The sequence below is a fragment of the Cynara cardunculus genome (genome assembly GCF_001531365.2).
Source record: "Cynara cardunculus var. scolymus isolate 2C chromosome LG 6, CcrdV1, whole genome shotgun sequence".
Taxonomy (NCBI): domain Eukaryota; kingdom Viridiplantae; phylum Streptophyta; class Magnoliopsida; order Asterales; family Asteraceae; genus Cynara; species Cynara cardunculus.
In genome coordinates this window covers 17844443-17858674 of record NC_037533.1, presented here as the reverse complement: position 1 = coordinate 17858674, position 14232 = coordinate 17844443, and the positions used below count along the sequence as shown (strand labels likewise).

Sequence of the window (14232 nt, the reverse complement as noted above, 5' to 3'; positions counted from 1 at the left end):
TGAACCAAACACCCCCCAAGTATTTTTAATTACAATGAATAAAACCTGCAAACATTCCAATGTTCATATAGAATAGCCAAGTTTACAATGTTTATTATTTAATACATTAAAAATACAAAAATTAACAAATAGTTAAATAAGTTGATACTATGGTACTACTGTGATACACGATTTCTAATGTCATGTATCAACCAAATTTATATATTTTTCACGATACTATCAGTCGACTGTAATTAATATCAATTAAATTAATACAATTAATACACGCTAGTTGGTTACGTTTGACATAAAATTTCCACCCCTGATCACTATAAAGCTTTAGGGGTCGTTTATCAAACTCTTGTCAGGTAAGCGTTTATTGGGTGTCACTTATCTTATCAGTGAGCATGACAAAAATGGATAATCTTATTGGTAAAAAGGCATAGCAAAGACCAATAATCTTACCCGGTAAATGATGATGATGACTCTTATCCGGTAAGCGCTCACTGGATAAAAGATGTCTACCGCAATCCATTTTGATGGTTGAGAATACTACTTATCAAGGTAAGTGAGTGTGATGATTTTTTTCCAATAAACACTTGTCAGGTAAGCGTTTGATAAACGACCATTAAATATTTTAAATAATGAAGGGCAAAAATGAGGTTTAAAGACAAAGGGCATGATTGTCATTTTGCAATTACAAAATCAAACATGAAAGACGTGACAATATAACAAACCCTTTCCAGTCTGGTCGTTTCAAAAGGTGACACGAGACAGATTTTAAAATTCAAAATGGGAACATTTGAGTTTATATGCTTAAAGGGATTTGATTACTTAAGTATTGCAAAAATATGCTTCTATATTTAACTAGTGGAATAATATATTAGGCAAATTGCATAAAAAAATAACGTACTTTAACTTAATTCCTATTTTTTGTAACGTACCTTGAAAACTTATTTTTGGTACATAAGATGTAAAATTTTAAACATTTAACTATTAGGGTAATCGATCGAACCATTAACCGGTTACCATGCTGATGTGACGAAGTGATGTCTTCCGCATTTGAAGATGGCGATTGTTGTTGGGTTTTAGTAACACCTGACATTGCGCTACTCTCGATGTAAGATTTGGGTTACCTATTGTTGATGTTAAATCTAGTTTCTCTTATTATGTTAATTAAAATATTAATTTATAGAAAGAAATTTATTCTTTATTTAATGTATGATCGGAAAAATCTAATTAACCGCTCTCTCTAGATTTAAGGGCGTTACGATAAATTACTGTGTACTTTTCATGGTTTATTTGTGATTTTCTTGATTTATGAGTTTTTCTATAGTTTATGTGTAATGGTGCTTGATGACGTTTGATGCCTTTTATGTTTCATCGAGCAATCTAAATGCATAAAGCAGTTTTTGTTGTGATTCTAACACAACAGTGCAAAATTTTAACCTGTCTCGTTGCAATCATGTTCAGGGGTCAATTTATTTGTTTATTATACTGTATGTTGGGAAGAAGAGGGTGATTACTGAGTATTCATGGTTGTCGGGCGCTTTTGGTCATGATGATCATATGAAACATGAAATACATTCACTTTTTCTAATCAAACATTCAAATATTATATTTATATTTAAAAAAATCAAATGAACGAAAAAGAAAACTCTAATAAAAAGACGGTGAGATAGACAGACAGAGAGAAGAAACACAGAATCTGTAAATATGAGAAGCAGATAAAATTACAACTAGGGGTGCTAAAAAACCCGACCAACCCGATCAATCCAACTCAACACAACGCGAAATAACCCAACCCGAAGCAACCTGATGTCTAATCGAGTTGTAAAATTATCAAACCATAGGTTTTGGGTTGATAATATTTGAACCCAACCCAACTCGATGAACCCGACCAACCCAACCCGGCACAACACAGAAATAATTTGTAAAAAGACGGTGAGACAAAGAGAGAGAGAGAGAGAGAGAGAGAGAAGAAACACATAATCTGTAAAGATGAGAAGCAGATAAAATTACAACTAGGAGTGCTCAAAAACCCGACCAACCCAACCCGACACAACGCGAAATAACCCAACTCGAAGCAACCCGATGTCTAATCGAGTTGTAAAATTGTCAAACCGTATGTATTGAGTTGATATCAAGTTACTATTATTTGAACCTAACCCAACCCGATGAACCCGATATCCTTTTATTTATTGGATTTAATATAATTGTTGAATTTTTATTAATATATACATTAGACAATTACACTATTATGTATGCTCTATATATACATATTTTCAATCTATTCACATATCTATATAACTCATTCGTATATATATTCAGTAACTGAACATATATATGTAAATTGAGAAAATTAACTGAATGTGATATATGTAAGAAATATGAATAAGTTGTATCAAATGGTTGATGATGAAAAAGAAATTATGAGTAGAGAAATAACATATTAAAGATTAGAATAATATTTTAACATACCAAAGTATCAACCCGACCAACCCATACGGGTTGGGTTAAGATTTTTCCAAACCGCAAACATTAGGTTGAGTTGTTCAAATGTCTTCAACCCGATCAACCCAACCCATGAACACCCCTAGTTACAACAATTAAATACAACTGGAGCGAAGGATGTTTTGACAAAGGGGTTTGCAATGAGAGACAGAATGGAGGGTAAAGAGAAGCCATGGAGAGGTCTCAGTCATATGAAAGAATTTAAGAGAAAAAAGAATGTTTTAAATAGAATGTGACCTCGGAGCATAGATTTTCAAATGTCAAATGTTGGAGCATATTTTTGACATATAGAACATTGTTGAGCATAGAAACTCAAAATTTTCCTTTATAATTTTATTTTTAAATCGAATTCAATTTGGATTTTTAGAGCTTGTCTTAACTCCGACCCTTCTAGAAACATCTCAGCCGTCCTTGCTTTCCTTCCTCGACTACTGAGCTCCGACTCGACGTCGCCGGCGCCGTGGAGTTCACTGCTTGATCTGTGCTCTCATTATAGGGGTTTGATTGGTGCATTTCGATCATTTATCCACATGAGCTTCCAAATCTACGTGAAATTTCTTGAATCGTTAATTTCTGTGCCCTAGCAGATTTTTTGCTTAACTAAACTCTTGTTTCTTGAATGTCGGAGCCGCCGCGAGTCGTGAAATTGGTGATGGATTGTGCTGATTCAGAATCACGACCAGTGCTGGGGCCTGCCGGAAACAAGACGAGATCGGTGGTGGAATTGCGTAAACCGGCTGCGAAACCTAAGAGTAAAGTAGGAAAACCGGGGGAAGTTAAGAAATCTCCTTCGCCGGTGACGGTTATTGCAAATTCGGCTTTGCATTCTAAAGCAATAACCCCTCCTCCGCCGTCGATTTTGAGACAAAAGGATTCTAAGCTGCTGAAGTCGAATTTGCCGATGAATGCGTCATGCTCATCGGACGCCTCTTCCGATTCTTCACACAGTCGAGCGTCTACTGGGAAGATTAGTCGACGGAGTGTGACACCTACACCGTTTCGTGGTAAGCAATCTGCTGTTTCGAGAACCGGAAAGCTTGAGAATGCTTTGAAAACAGTTTCAAAAACAGGAAAAGTTGAGAGTTTTCCAAGAGGTGAAAAACTTGAAAATGTTGTTGTGGAGACTGATAGTTCTTTGGAGGCTTCATCTGATGCTTCACCAGGGCGGAAGAGATGTGCTTGGGTGACAGCTAATACCGGTATGGTTATGACTCTAAACTTGAGCTTTTTAACCTGTTTAACTAGCCCTGTATGTATTGCAATTTCTATTGGAATACCTAGATTGCTATAACTTACAATTGAGGCAAGGTAACCAAATTGTTTAGAGCTACTAATGATTTTTTTCTTAACTTTGATTCCTATAAAACTGCAGTTTTGAGATGATGGACATATTTAAATTTGGAAATCATAAGCATGTGAAGGTGCTCTTTTAGTTCGGACCAATTAGGTCTTTCAGTTGCTTCTTATGCTCAACTAGAGATTATTATTTAAAAATGAAATGGATAAATGCATTTTTGATTACTCCGAAATTGTCTTAGGCTGCTACGCTATCAGCTACGAATGCTGGTGTTTCATGAACTATTGCATATAGTGGATTCTTCCTTTAATCGTAGACCCCCACTAATTTCTAGCCCAAGAATTTTCTGAAAAGGAAAACAATAAAGGAGTATGTGTGCGGTCATATTGTAACTCTATTATCGGATGACGATGCTTTCTTCTGTCATAACTCATCGTCGTAACTCATAACTCACAAAGTTTAAATGATGTACTAAAATTAGGAAAAAGGTAATTGGAAAATGGAATTTAGTGGTCTACATTTAACCTATGCTATCTGATATAGTGACAGCAAACCTATCTAGTAGCATTTGGTTGTTTAGTCATTCAAGAATTAGGTTGTAGATTATTTTCTCACGGGAGATTGGAGAACCTGTGAAGAACTTGAGTTGGATAATGTAGAATGTAGATCACCTTTAACTAACTATAACTATGTTATGGATTTGGTTGGACTGGACCATAATAAGAATAAACCAAGTATTCTAAAAGTATACTCTAGGAGGCTCAAAAGGACAGAAAAGGAAAGTGGCTAGAATTTGGTTAGAGGAGAGAACTTTCACCTCCAAATAGAGGGGAGGTATAACGTTTTTGAGAGTAGAGAATGTTTTCCTAAGTTTCTATTAGCTCTCGCATTAGTACGCAGAGAGAGGGAGGATTCTCTAGTTCATTTTCCATTATTGTAATTCCTTTCAATTTCAATCATAGATATCCAATATCCTTCATTTAATTTGTCGATTCTCGTCATTGGTACGACCTGCCTTGTCCTGCTATGTGGAACCCATGGAAACTCGATCTCATTTGAACCTCTTGGAGCAACACGAAGAACAAATTCAAAGGTTGCAATCGGATATCTAGGAAATCAAAGTGGGGATTTAAGCGTGGGAATCAGAGCGAGCGGAGGAAGCTGAATTTTTTCATAAGATGCTTATGGCATGGGTGAAACAAAAGGGTATTCAATTCAACCTTGAAATTGGAGGACCGTCTGGGGCCTCCAATGGATCCCCAATTCCACAGAATCCTCAGGGGGTTTTGTCACCACAACAAGGAGATAACTCACGCACTTCTAGTCCACGATTGGGTTCTTCCGATTTGTTACCATAGGCGGCGAATAAAGTAAAATTGCCTGAATTCTATGGGTTCGATCCTCAGGGATGGATTCAGAAAGCAAAATTATACTTTGACAGCCATGGTACACATCTCACCTTCGAATTCCTCTTGCTCAATTAAGTACGGTGGGTGTAGCCCAAAACTGGTTCACGGTTGTGAGACAAATTTACGATTCCCTTATGTGGGAACAGTTGTCCGTCGAACTACTCCAACGATTTTCGATTTGGAGATTCATAATCCGCACGAACAAGTGGCTACGATGAAACAAGTATCTTCTATTCACGATTATATAGATGATTTTGAATATTTGCTATCTTTGGTACCTCGATTACCTGAGACATAGACCCTGGGTTACTTTATTGCGGGTTTACGAGATGATTGAAACGATGGGTATGTCTCCATTGACCTCAGTCTCGTCTTGATGCCATGTATCTCGCTAAGGATATCAAAGAGATGCTTCGACCTTCTGTCGGGAATATTTCCCAATCCCCCAAGCAGGAGGTGGGTTGGGCTTCTCTTTCCAATCGGATTTCAGATCCAATCCTTTGGGCCATTATGAGAACAAAGGGCCCAATAGTTCTCTTTCCAGTGAGAATAAACCCACTTACATGCAATGGTTTAGGTCGTATGCCTCCAAATCCGTGTATTGTTGGGTCTCCTTCATCGGACTATGGCCAATTGTTTAATCGCAATCGGGTATTCAGTCTCTTACTCTTACAGAATGGGAGGAGCGACGTAAGAAAGGTTTGTGTTTCCATTGTGGGCATCAATTTGATCTTGGTCACAAATGTCCCGAAGGGAAATTACAAAGTCTTCTCTTGGGAGACGATGAATCTGTAGATGGGGACGGCGAGCTTCAGACCTTGGAGACGATAGAGGCACCAGACACTAAAGAGGAGGAAATTCCTCCAACAAGATTATGTATGGCCTCGAAATTCTTGGGTGCTACTGCTGATTCGCCACCTGGTGGCAAAATCTTAAAGTTTTGAGGGGGCAATAGCAAGTTTTCAGTGGTGATTTTGATGGACAGTGGAGTCACGCATAATTTTATCTCACAAAAATTGGTGACTGTGTTAGGGTTATCTTCGGAATTTTTCGATGGCATCAACATTCAGGTGGGCGATGGCCACAAAATCTTTATTAGTCAACATTGTACGCATCTTAAAGTACGAGTGGGGACATGTGAATTCGAGGTGGAAGCTTTGGTATTTGAAATGGGGCATTTGGACATGGTTTTAGGCATGGAGTGGCTTAAGACTTTGGGAGAGGTGATCCATAACTGGGCACAATCTTCCATGAAATTTGTATTCCAAGAGGAATCAGTGTGCATCCAAGGCTTACCTAAAGTACAGGTCTCTCAAGCTTCTCTTCAATTGTGGTTGTCACTAGACAATCCTTCTTAGGCCTGTCTTCAGAGTACTATTTCGTCTGGTCAAAACGAACAAAAGGAGTTATCTTTAGCAAAACAACAAGATTTACAATCCTTGTTTGACCGTTTTTCAGCTGTATTTCAGGATCCAACAGGATTACCTTCACGGTGTGCTCACGATCACATAATTTCTTTAATCAATTCTCATGAACCAATTTGTGTGCGGCTGTATAGGTATCCCCACATTCAAAAGGCTGAAATTGAGAAGCAAGTAGAGGAACTTCTGAATCTTGGTATGATTCGACCAAGTAAAAGCACGTTTTCCAGCCCAGTAGAGGAACTTCTGAATCTTTTGCAGCCCTTGGACATTCTGGATATGGTGTGGGAACATCTCTCAATGGATTTTATTTTGGGCTTACTTGAATCTAAAGGTTTTGATGCGATTTTAGTGTTGGTAGATCGTCTTTCGAAATACAGCCACTTCATTCTTTTAAAACATCCATATACAGGAAGGTCAATAGCCGAGATCTTTGTTCGGGAAGTGGTTCGTCATCATGGAGTTCCCAAGTCGATCGTTAGTGATCGTTGACCCATTGTTTCTTAGTCGGTTTCGACAAGAAATTTTCCGTCTACAAGGAACTCAATTACATCACCCATAAAGTTTATTTCTATACTCGGATGTGTCACTTCATAAAGTTTCCTACTAATATGGATGCCTTTCTTTCTCCTTTTGTGTTATTTGTTGATCGTGATAACCACCTTTTGATTTTGTTAATCGGTCCTTCATTTGCTGTTATGTAAAGCATTTTGAGAATCTCTACATGCTAGGTTTTTGTTGCCTTGTACCTGGTTGCGCCATAGTGACATTTTGTACTTCAATATTATGAATTGATAATGAAACAATCAAACCATCGGCGGTGTAAATATATGTCAATGCTTAAAATAAGGGTGATGCATTCATAGGAACTCATGCCCACAGACGTCTCTTGAAATTTTCACAAAGAATACTGGCTGCTATATTGTCAATCGAAGATTCTTTGATAAATCCCTCGTATCATAGTGAGATGCCTGGTCCAAGAAGTAATTCAGGAACATGGTGGAAAATTATATTATGTTTTAGGATATTTGAGGCACATAGTTGTCATGTTTGACCTCTTGCAGGATATTGAAGGCATGAATATTTCCCTTTTGTAAATTCTGATGGTCAAGGATTGCATCATTCATACTAACCTACGAGGCTACGAGCAAGCACTTGTATATATGGGTATTCTGCATTTTATGTTTTTCAAATTTTGTTATGTAGTGTATGTATAGTCTATAACTGGTTAATTATATGATTAAGGATCTTGCACACTGGAATTGCTTATGCTGTTTATCATTACCTTTGCTGACATAAAAAGATAAAATACGTGTTTTAAAGTAAGCTCAAAGCTAGAAATGTCTTCATGTACTATCTTTTTCCTCTCCCTTTCTTTGAATGAATTGGAAGAGGAGTCGGCCTTGGATGAAATTTTTACTCATTTACCTTCTTTGCTGTTCATTCTGATATTGCGATGACCAAGTGGCAAATATAACAAAGTTATCATTCGCAAGGCCTAGAATACACACACACACACACACACACACATATATATATATTATAATTCTTTAGGAAAGCAGTTTTATCGGAAAATTCGTGCGACTTATATCGTCTTCTTGTTTATGTTTTATGTTAAAAATGCATGCTACAAAGGTGAAAACCATTAATTCCATCAACCCTTCATAATGACAATGCTGAAAAGAGCTGTTGTTACTTGTGGGAAGCATCTTTTCTGTTAATTTCCCTTTTCCTCTTCTATGCTATTACTTGTTCTAGAAACATTGTTAACGGTGGTTTTTGTTACCGTTGCCCTCTCTATTCCTCATAATTACATCAAAATGCCCTCGAAAGGAGCTGCAACGGATTCACCCAAAATATCTTTCTTTATAACTCCCTACTGGCACCACAAAAAGCTCTGGTCGTATCTTGCTAGTGTCAAAATATGACCCAGTATTTCCTTCTACAAGGACCCTTCCGTGGCAAAAGTGTCTATCTGGGAGTTACAAATTACGATACAGCCATAATTAATTAACGTCTTGTTTTATTGACTTCCTCTTTATATTTTAGTTTTATGGCTATTTTCTGCGGCCTCCATGATGCATGTCCATTTGTTCTCACTCCAAAAAACTTGGCATATATTCAATCGTCATTTTATGGTTGGTTGTATTAATAACTGTGCAGTTTGCAGTTATCTTCGGTTATCAAGTTTACCGAGGAATTGTCTTGTGCATGCATATTTCAGTATGTAGCTTGTTTCCTAGTTTGTGTGCTTCTTTAAAGATGCTTCTTGATGGAAGCTTAATAAATCCATTACATCGTTAGTTATGTTTGCTGTATTTTTCCTAGAGAATGCAGCAGGCTTATGATAGTAAGCATGGGTAATGAACACCTATGCATAATTTGGAAACTGGGCCTATATAAGTCGATGGGCCTATAAAAGGATCTACCTGATTGACTGAAGTTCTGTTTACAATATGCATCTGGCTTGCACTATACAAGCTGGATATAGTCCTCCATCTATGACTGTTGGATCCTTCCACTCGTGCTTTTCTTTTTCCTTTTTGTAAAACTTATTACATATCATTTTTAAGACCTTAAAGTAGAGGTTACCAAAATAAGTAGAGATTGTAATGCGATGATATTTACATCAGAATTTATTTCCGATAAAAACCAAAGAACCTGTATCACTTGTTAAGATGGGACATAAGAAAGCAGCTAGGACACCAAATAGCACATTGCTCTTAATGTTTGCAATTAAAGCATAGATTAAGCCTCATGGATCTAGTCACGATGCCAATCTTCTGCTCTCCTCTCTCTCCCCCAATATGGTATTTCTCTTCATCTTTGTTATTACTATCCATATCTTTAATTATCTTACCTTCTAATTGTAGCATCCAATAAGATGTTTTGTGACCCAAAGGTCACTGGTTTGAGTCGTGGGAACTTCTTTGCAACTAGTAGTCTTGCTCGCAACCTTTCCTTTTAGCGGGTGGCTGCCAAAATTAGAACTTTTGAAGAATTTTATAAGCCTAAAAACCAGGAAGATGATCAATGGTCCTTGAATAGAATATGAAGCAATTCTCTTCACATATTCATCATAGACTGAGAAACTTAAGTAACATGCACTCCCTCTTACAGAGGAAGAGCTACATGTTATCTTTTTGATATTAAACCTAGTACTTTGCAAACAAAAAAGGTGGGTATGGATGTTATCACTAATTTTCGTAAACATTTTCAATTTGTAACTTGGAAACTTATGGTGGTTGTTGAATTTTTCTCAAATTTTTTGTTTTTGCAACACTTTTAAACATAACACATTTAATTTTCTACACTCAAGTGTATCTCCTTTTAAAGGGGGCAAGCTTTCATGTCTTTCCTTACTAGTCTGTTCGAGTCCAATTGATAACTCTTGACAGTCTCTCCGAATCGTAAAAGATAGTGTCATAGTTTAAGGATGTTTTGACTTATACTCACTGGGCAGTCAATCGTGGTTATGGTGGTTGACCGCTACCATATTGCAAAATCACTGTGACCAATTGGGGTACCACTATTTGTCGCACTAATTGACTGTGATTTCAATAAAAATGCGGGGTAAGATCTGCTATTTTCGTTGTTGGCTTTTTAGTGATATTAGGGTTAGGGGTTTGCTCAAATTTGAACCTATAAACAGAGACTGTCAATAACCGGTGTTTATGCTGTATAGTTATATGGATATAAAGGTTCCAACTTTCCATTCATGTATACCCAATTTCTGCAAATTTGCGTTGGTCAAATAAAGGGAAAGTTATATCTAAATGGGTCTCACATTCTTTCAATTGCTCATCATAACTATCAGAAAGCCTGCAAAAAGATTGGAAAGCCAAACCTTGAGGGCCAGCTCAACTGGCAAACAAAGGCCTTGAGGTTTCTCCCCATAGGTTGATAATTCAAGTTTCCTTAGGCCCCACAGGGGATTTTCCTTGCTGTTATCTTTAGGGCCCCATGGGATTAGTTGAGGTGCATGAAGCTGGCCCGGACACCGATGGTTACAAAATAAGATTAGAAAGCCACGAGGTTGCTTAATTGTTGCCCAAGCTGATAAGTGCCTAAGCTTGCTGGTTGACTATTTCCAATGCTGACCGAGCACTGCTTCTCTACACATCGTTCTTTTGTATACTCTCTCAAATCGGTTTAGTTTAGGAAAATAATTTCGTAAAATTGACAAATCCCCTTGAGCTGAAGTATTTCATCAGAAAGACGTATTGTGTTCCATATTGGAAGTATCATCTCCCAACTAATTAAGGGTGCTTTTGATACACGGACTGGACAGGACAAAATGGGACTGGATGTTATGCATTGACCCAAAGCCTGGCCCATCATTACCTTATAGATTCTAGAAGAGGTTAGAAGGGGTGTTTTAGTAATTTTTGGGGAATTATTCTGTTAGCAGAAGGGGACTTTGGGTCATACCGAGGATAATCTAGAATAATCCTATTATGCTTGTAGTATAAATTAGTGGGTCTGGTCATAGGGAGGCATGGAGAAACTTAATGTGTGGTTATGGGAGAGTGCTAGTCTCTCAAATGCTAGAGTTTACCTTGTTCTCCATTTAAGTAATCATCTGATTAGTCTGTTTTCATCTTCATTATCTGTTCGTTACTGATTTAGATTCCAGTTCATAGCACTGAATTAGAAAGGTTATAGGGTTTCAATTTAACATGGGTAGTTTAGTAAATTACTAATCCTGTCCCATCTCTCTGATTTTTGTTCCTCCTATTTTGCTGTCAAAAGAGCATTTTTTGTTCTACTCAAGTCATTTACCGGCCAAGTTTAATGTTGCGTCAAACATGAGACAACAAGTTTTTTTTTCTCTCTCATGTCTCGTTTCATCCTGTGTACCAAACACAACCTTACAGGTCAATTTTGTTCTGTGGTGTTCAAATGCGTCATGTTTTAAAGCCACATCTGTTTCTAATTTATTTTTATTTTTGCATATATAATCCTCTCCATAACAACTCCTGATTTGTATTTGTTTCCTTTTTGAAGATCCTTGTTATGCTGCTTTCCATGATGAAGAATGGGGAGTCCCGGTACACGATGACAAGTATGCGCCAGAAGATCTCTTTTGCATCTTATCATTTTTAAATAAATTCTAAATCAGTTATCTAATCATCAAATTGTATTTGTCTCCAAATGAAATCTTTCAGGAAATTGTTTGAATTGCTCAGTTTGTCCACTGCATTGGCTGAACTCACATGGCCCACTATTCTCAACAAAAGGCATTTGTTTAGGTATGATGCACATTGTCTTTTTTGAAAGGAATAAATATTACATATGAATCGCATAATACTCCGTCTGTCCCAAAATAAATGACAATTTTACCCTTAATAATAGAAAGGGTATTGGGGGAGAGCGACTTTGCTCATATACGCAACAGGTTCAAGTTCGAATCCACCGTGAGATGGGCTTGAACCCTCCGCTAGCCTCAGCCGTTGAGTCAGCTCTGAAATGCTTCCTCGCATGTGGTTCCTAGGGGGCGGGTTCTGTGTGGGGCGGTCGGGGTGGCTGGTAATCAACCTTTTGCTAAAAAATAGAGAGTAATGGATTTCTCCTAAACATAATTAAGGGTAGAATTTGAAAGTTGACGATTATTTTTGAAACTCGAGAATTTTTTTCTGGGACAAACTAAAATATAATTATGGACACTTATTTTGTGACGGGATGAGTATTTCTCTTATGCTGTGCAATGTATTTCACTAATTTGAAATGAAATGTGTGTACACAGAGAAGTATTTCATGAATTCGACCCTGTTGCTGTCTCGAAATTGAATGATAAGAAAATTGCAGTACCAGGAAACCCTGCGACTTCCCTTCTTTCAGAGGTGAAATTACGAGGAATTATTGAAAATGCACGCCAAGTTTGCAAGGTATCTCTCGCTCTTTTTTATTGGTGACCGACAAATCATTTTCTGCTTGTTAAAAATTTCTGCTAACGCTAGAGATAGCAGTTATGGTCGATTTTTTTCTTAGCATTAGAGGTACGTTAGGTGCAACATTAGACTGAAGGGCCATTTACCCAAACGCTTACCTTGTAAGACTCAACAATCAACACTATAATTTAGAGGCCGTTTACCCAAACACTTACCTGGTAAGCACTTAAGAGTAAGACTCGAACACTCTAACTTACTTTCCCAAATAAGATGATAGTCCATCAAAACAGTATCGTATGCAACAATTTACTCGATAAGTGCTTACCAGGTAAGAGTCGTCATCCTCACGTACCATCACTAACCGGGTAAGACTCTCCATCCTTATCCTCCCTCTTACCAGGTAAGATTCTCGGCCCTTGTCATGTTCACCTTGTAAGGTAAATGACCTAGTAAGCACTTATCAGGTGAGCGTTTAGTAAACATCCCCTTACTTTATCAGTTAAGATTGTACTCCATCAACGGTATCGTACGCAACAATTTACCTCATCACCCTCACTTACCGGATAAGAGTCTCCATCCTTATCATTGCTCTTGCCGGATAAGATTCTCGGCCCTTGCCATGTTCATGAGGTAAGGTAAATGACCCGGTAAGCACTTACCAGGTAAGTGTTTAGTTTACATCCCCCGAGACAAAACAAGATTGAGTGGGACAAAACCACCAAAAATACGTAACAGAAATCAAGGAGATGAGACAAGACTAGTAAATTACTAAACTATCCATATAAAATTAACACTCTAAAATCTAGATTAATTTATATAGATTAGAAACATATAATGCATCGGGTTTGATCTTTCTGCTTCTTGTGTCGATGGTGCAGATAGCCGATCAGTTTGGATCCTTTGACAAGTACATATGGGGCTTCATAAACCACAAGCCTATAGTGAACAAATTCCGCTACTCTCGCCAAGTACCAATCAAGACATCCAAAGCCGAGTCAATAAGCAAAGATTTGGTCAAAAGGGGTTTTCGAGGCGTGGGTCCCACGGTCGTTTACTCATTTCTACAAGTGGGAGGGCTTACAAACGACCATCTGATTAGTTGCTTCAGGTTTTCCGAATGTGTACAAGAGAAAAGTGAGAATGGGTCGGGGTCGGGGTCGGGATTGGGATCGGATGACGGAAATGGGTTGGGAAGGGTTATGGATGAATTGAGTTTATCGGGTGAGTAGGATGTGGAAAGAAGAAGGTATGTGTACAAATTGTTGTATTAAGGTTTGTAGATTAAAAGGGGTATACAATTACATGATGAAAATGATGATGATGATTGTGAGATGTTATTCTTTACAACCATTTTGCATTTGCTTGCTTCTTCTTTTTGTTAACCGCGGGTGTCTGGGCTAGTCTACATATATGTGCACTTCGACTAATTCCAGGGGTCCTGGAGAACAGCCAGAAAAATTTCTAGTGGTCTTGCTGTTACAGGACTCGAACCTGTGATCTAACCTTATTACCAGCCGAGCTAACCCGTAAAGCTTGTTTCATTTTCTTTGTTATGGCTATTTATTACCATTTATGTTGAAAATCTTTTAACCAAGATTAAAAAAATGGTGACAAGTATAAGATTGTGTAAATATGTATACATCTATAAATGGTTGATCAACAAAGCGTTTAATTGTCTTAACTGGTTCTAAGTCGATACTTTTTCAAGTGTCCAGTTTGCA

General features: G+C 37.6%; 1 protein-coding gene across 3 annotated transcripts; it reads left to right on the top strand.

The window, feature by feature from the left end:
• The first annotated feature begins 2871 nt into the window (after positions 1 to 2871).
• On the top strand, positions 2872 to 13867 carry LOC112514941 (probable GMP synthase [glutamine-hydrolyzing]). Of its 3 annotated transcripts, none has more exons than XM_025121588.1 (6): positions 2889 to 3000; positions 3122 to 3692; positions 11628 to 11685; positions 11789 to 11872; positions 12367 to 12508; positions 13390 to 13867. In XM_025121588.1, exons 2-6 carry the CDS (start codon positions 3146 to 3148, stop codon positions 13738 to 13740), a joined length of 1182 nt encoding a protein of 393 aa, XP_024977356.1. In that variant the 5' UTR covers positions 2889 to 3000; positions 3122 to 3145; the 3' UTR covers positions 13741 to 13867. The 3 variants fall into 3 exon arrangements, with proteins under 3 accessions (XP_024977355.1, XP_024977356.1, XP_024977357.1); XM_025121589.1 differs by having other exon boundaries at positions 2889 to 3497; positions 3564 to 3692; XM_025121587.1 differs by having other exon boundaries at positions 2872 to 3692.
• Positions 13868 to 14232: the final 365 nt, after the last annotated feature.

What these genes read in the sequence shown, in the direction of transcription:
- LOC112514941 (XM_025121587.1), top strand. Translation starts at nt 3,113, where the DNA reads ATGTCGGAGCCGCCGCGAGTCGTGAAATTGGTGATGGATTGTGCTGAT. An exon ending in AACAAAAGGCATTTGTTTAG is followed by an intron (nt 11,873 to 12,366) that starts GTATGATGCACA and finishes GTGTGTACACAG; the next exon opens with AGAAGTATTTCATGAATTCG. An exon ending in ATGCACGCCAAGTTTGCAAG is followed by an intron (nt 12,509 to 13,389) that starts GTATCTCTCGCT and finishes TCGATGGTGCAG; the next exon opens with ATAGCCGATCAGTTTGGATC.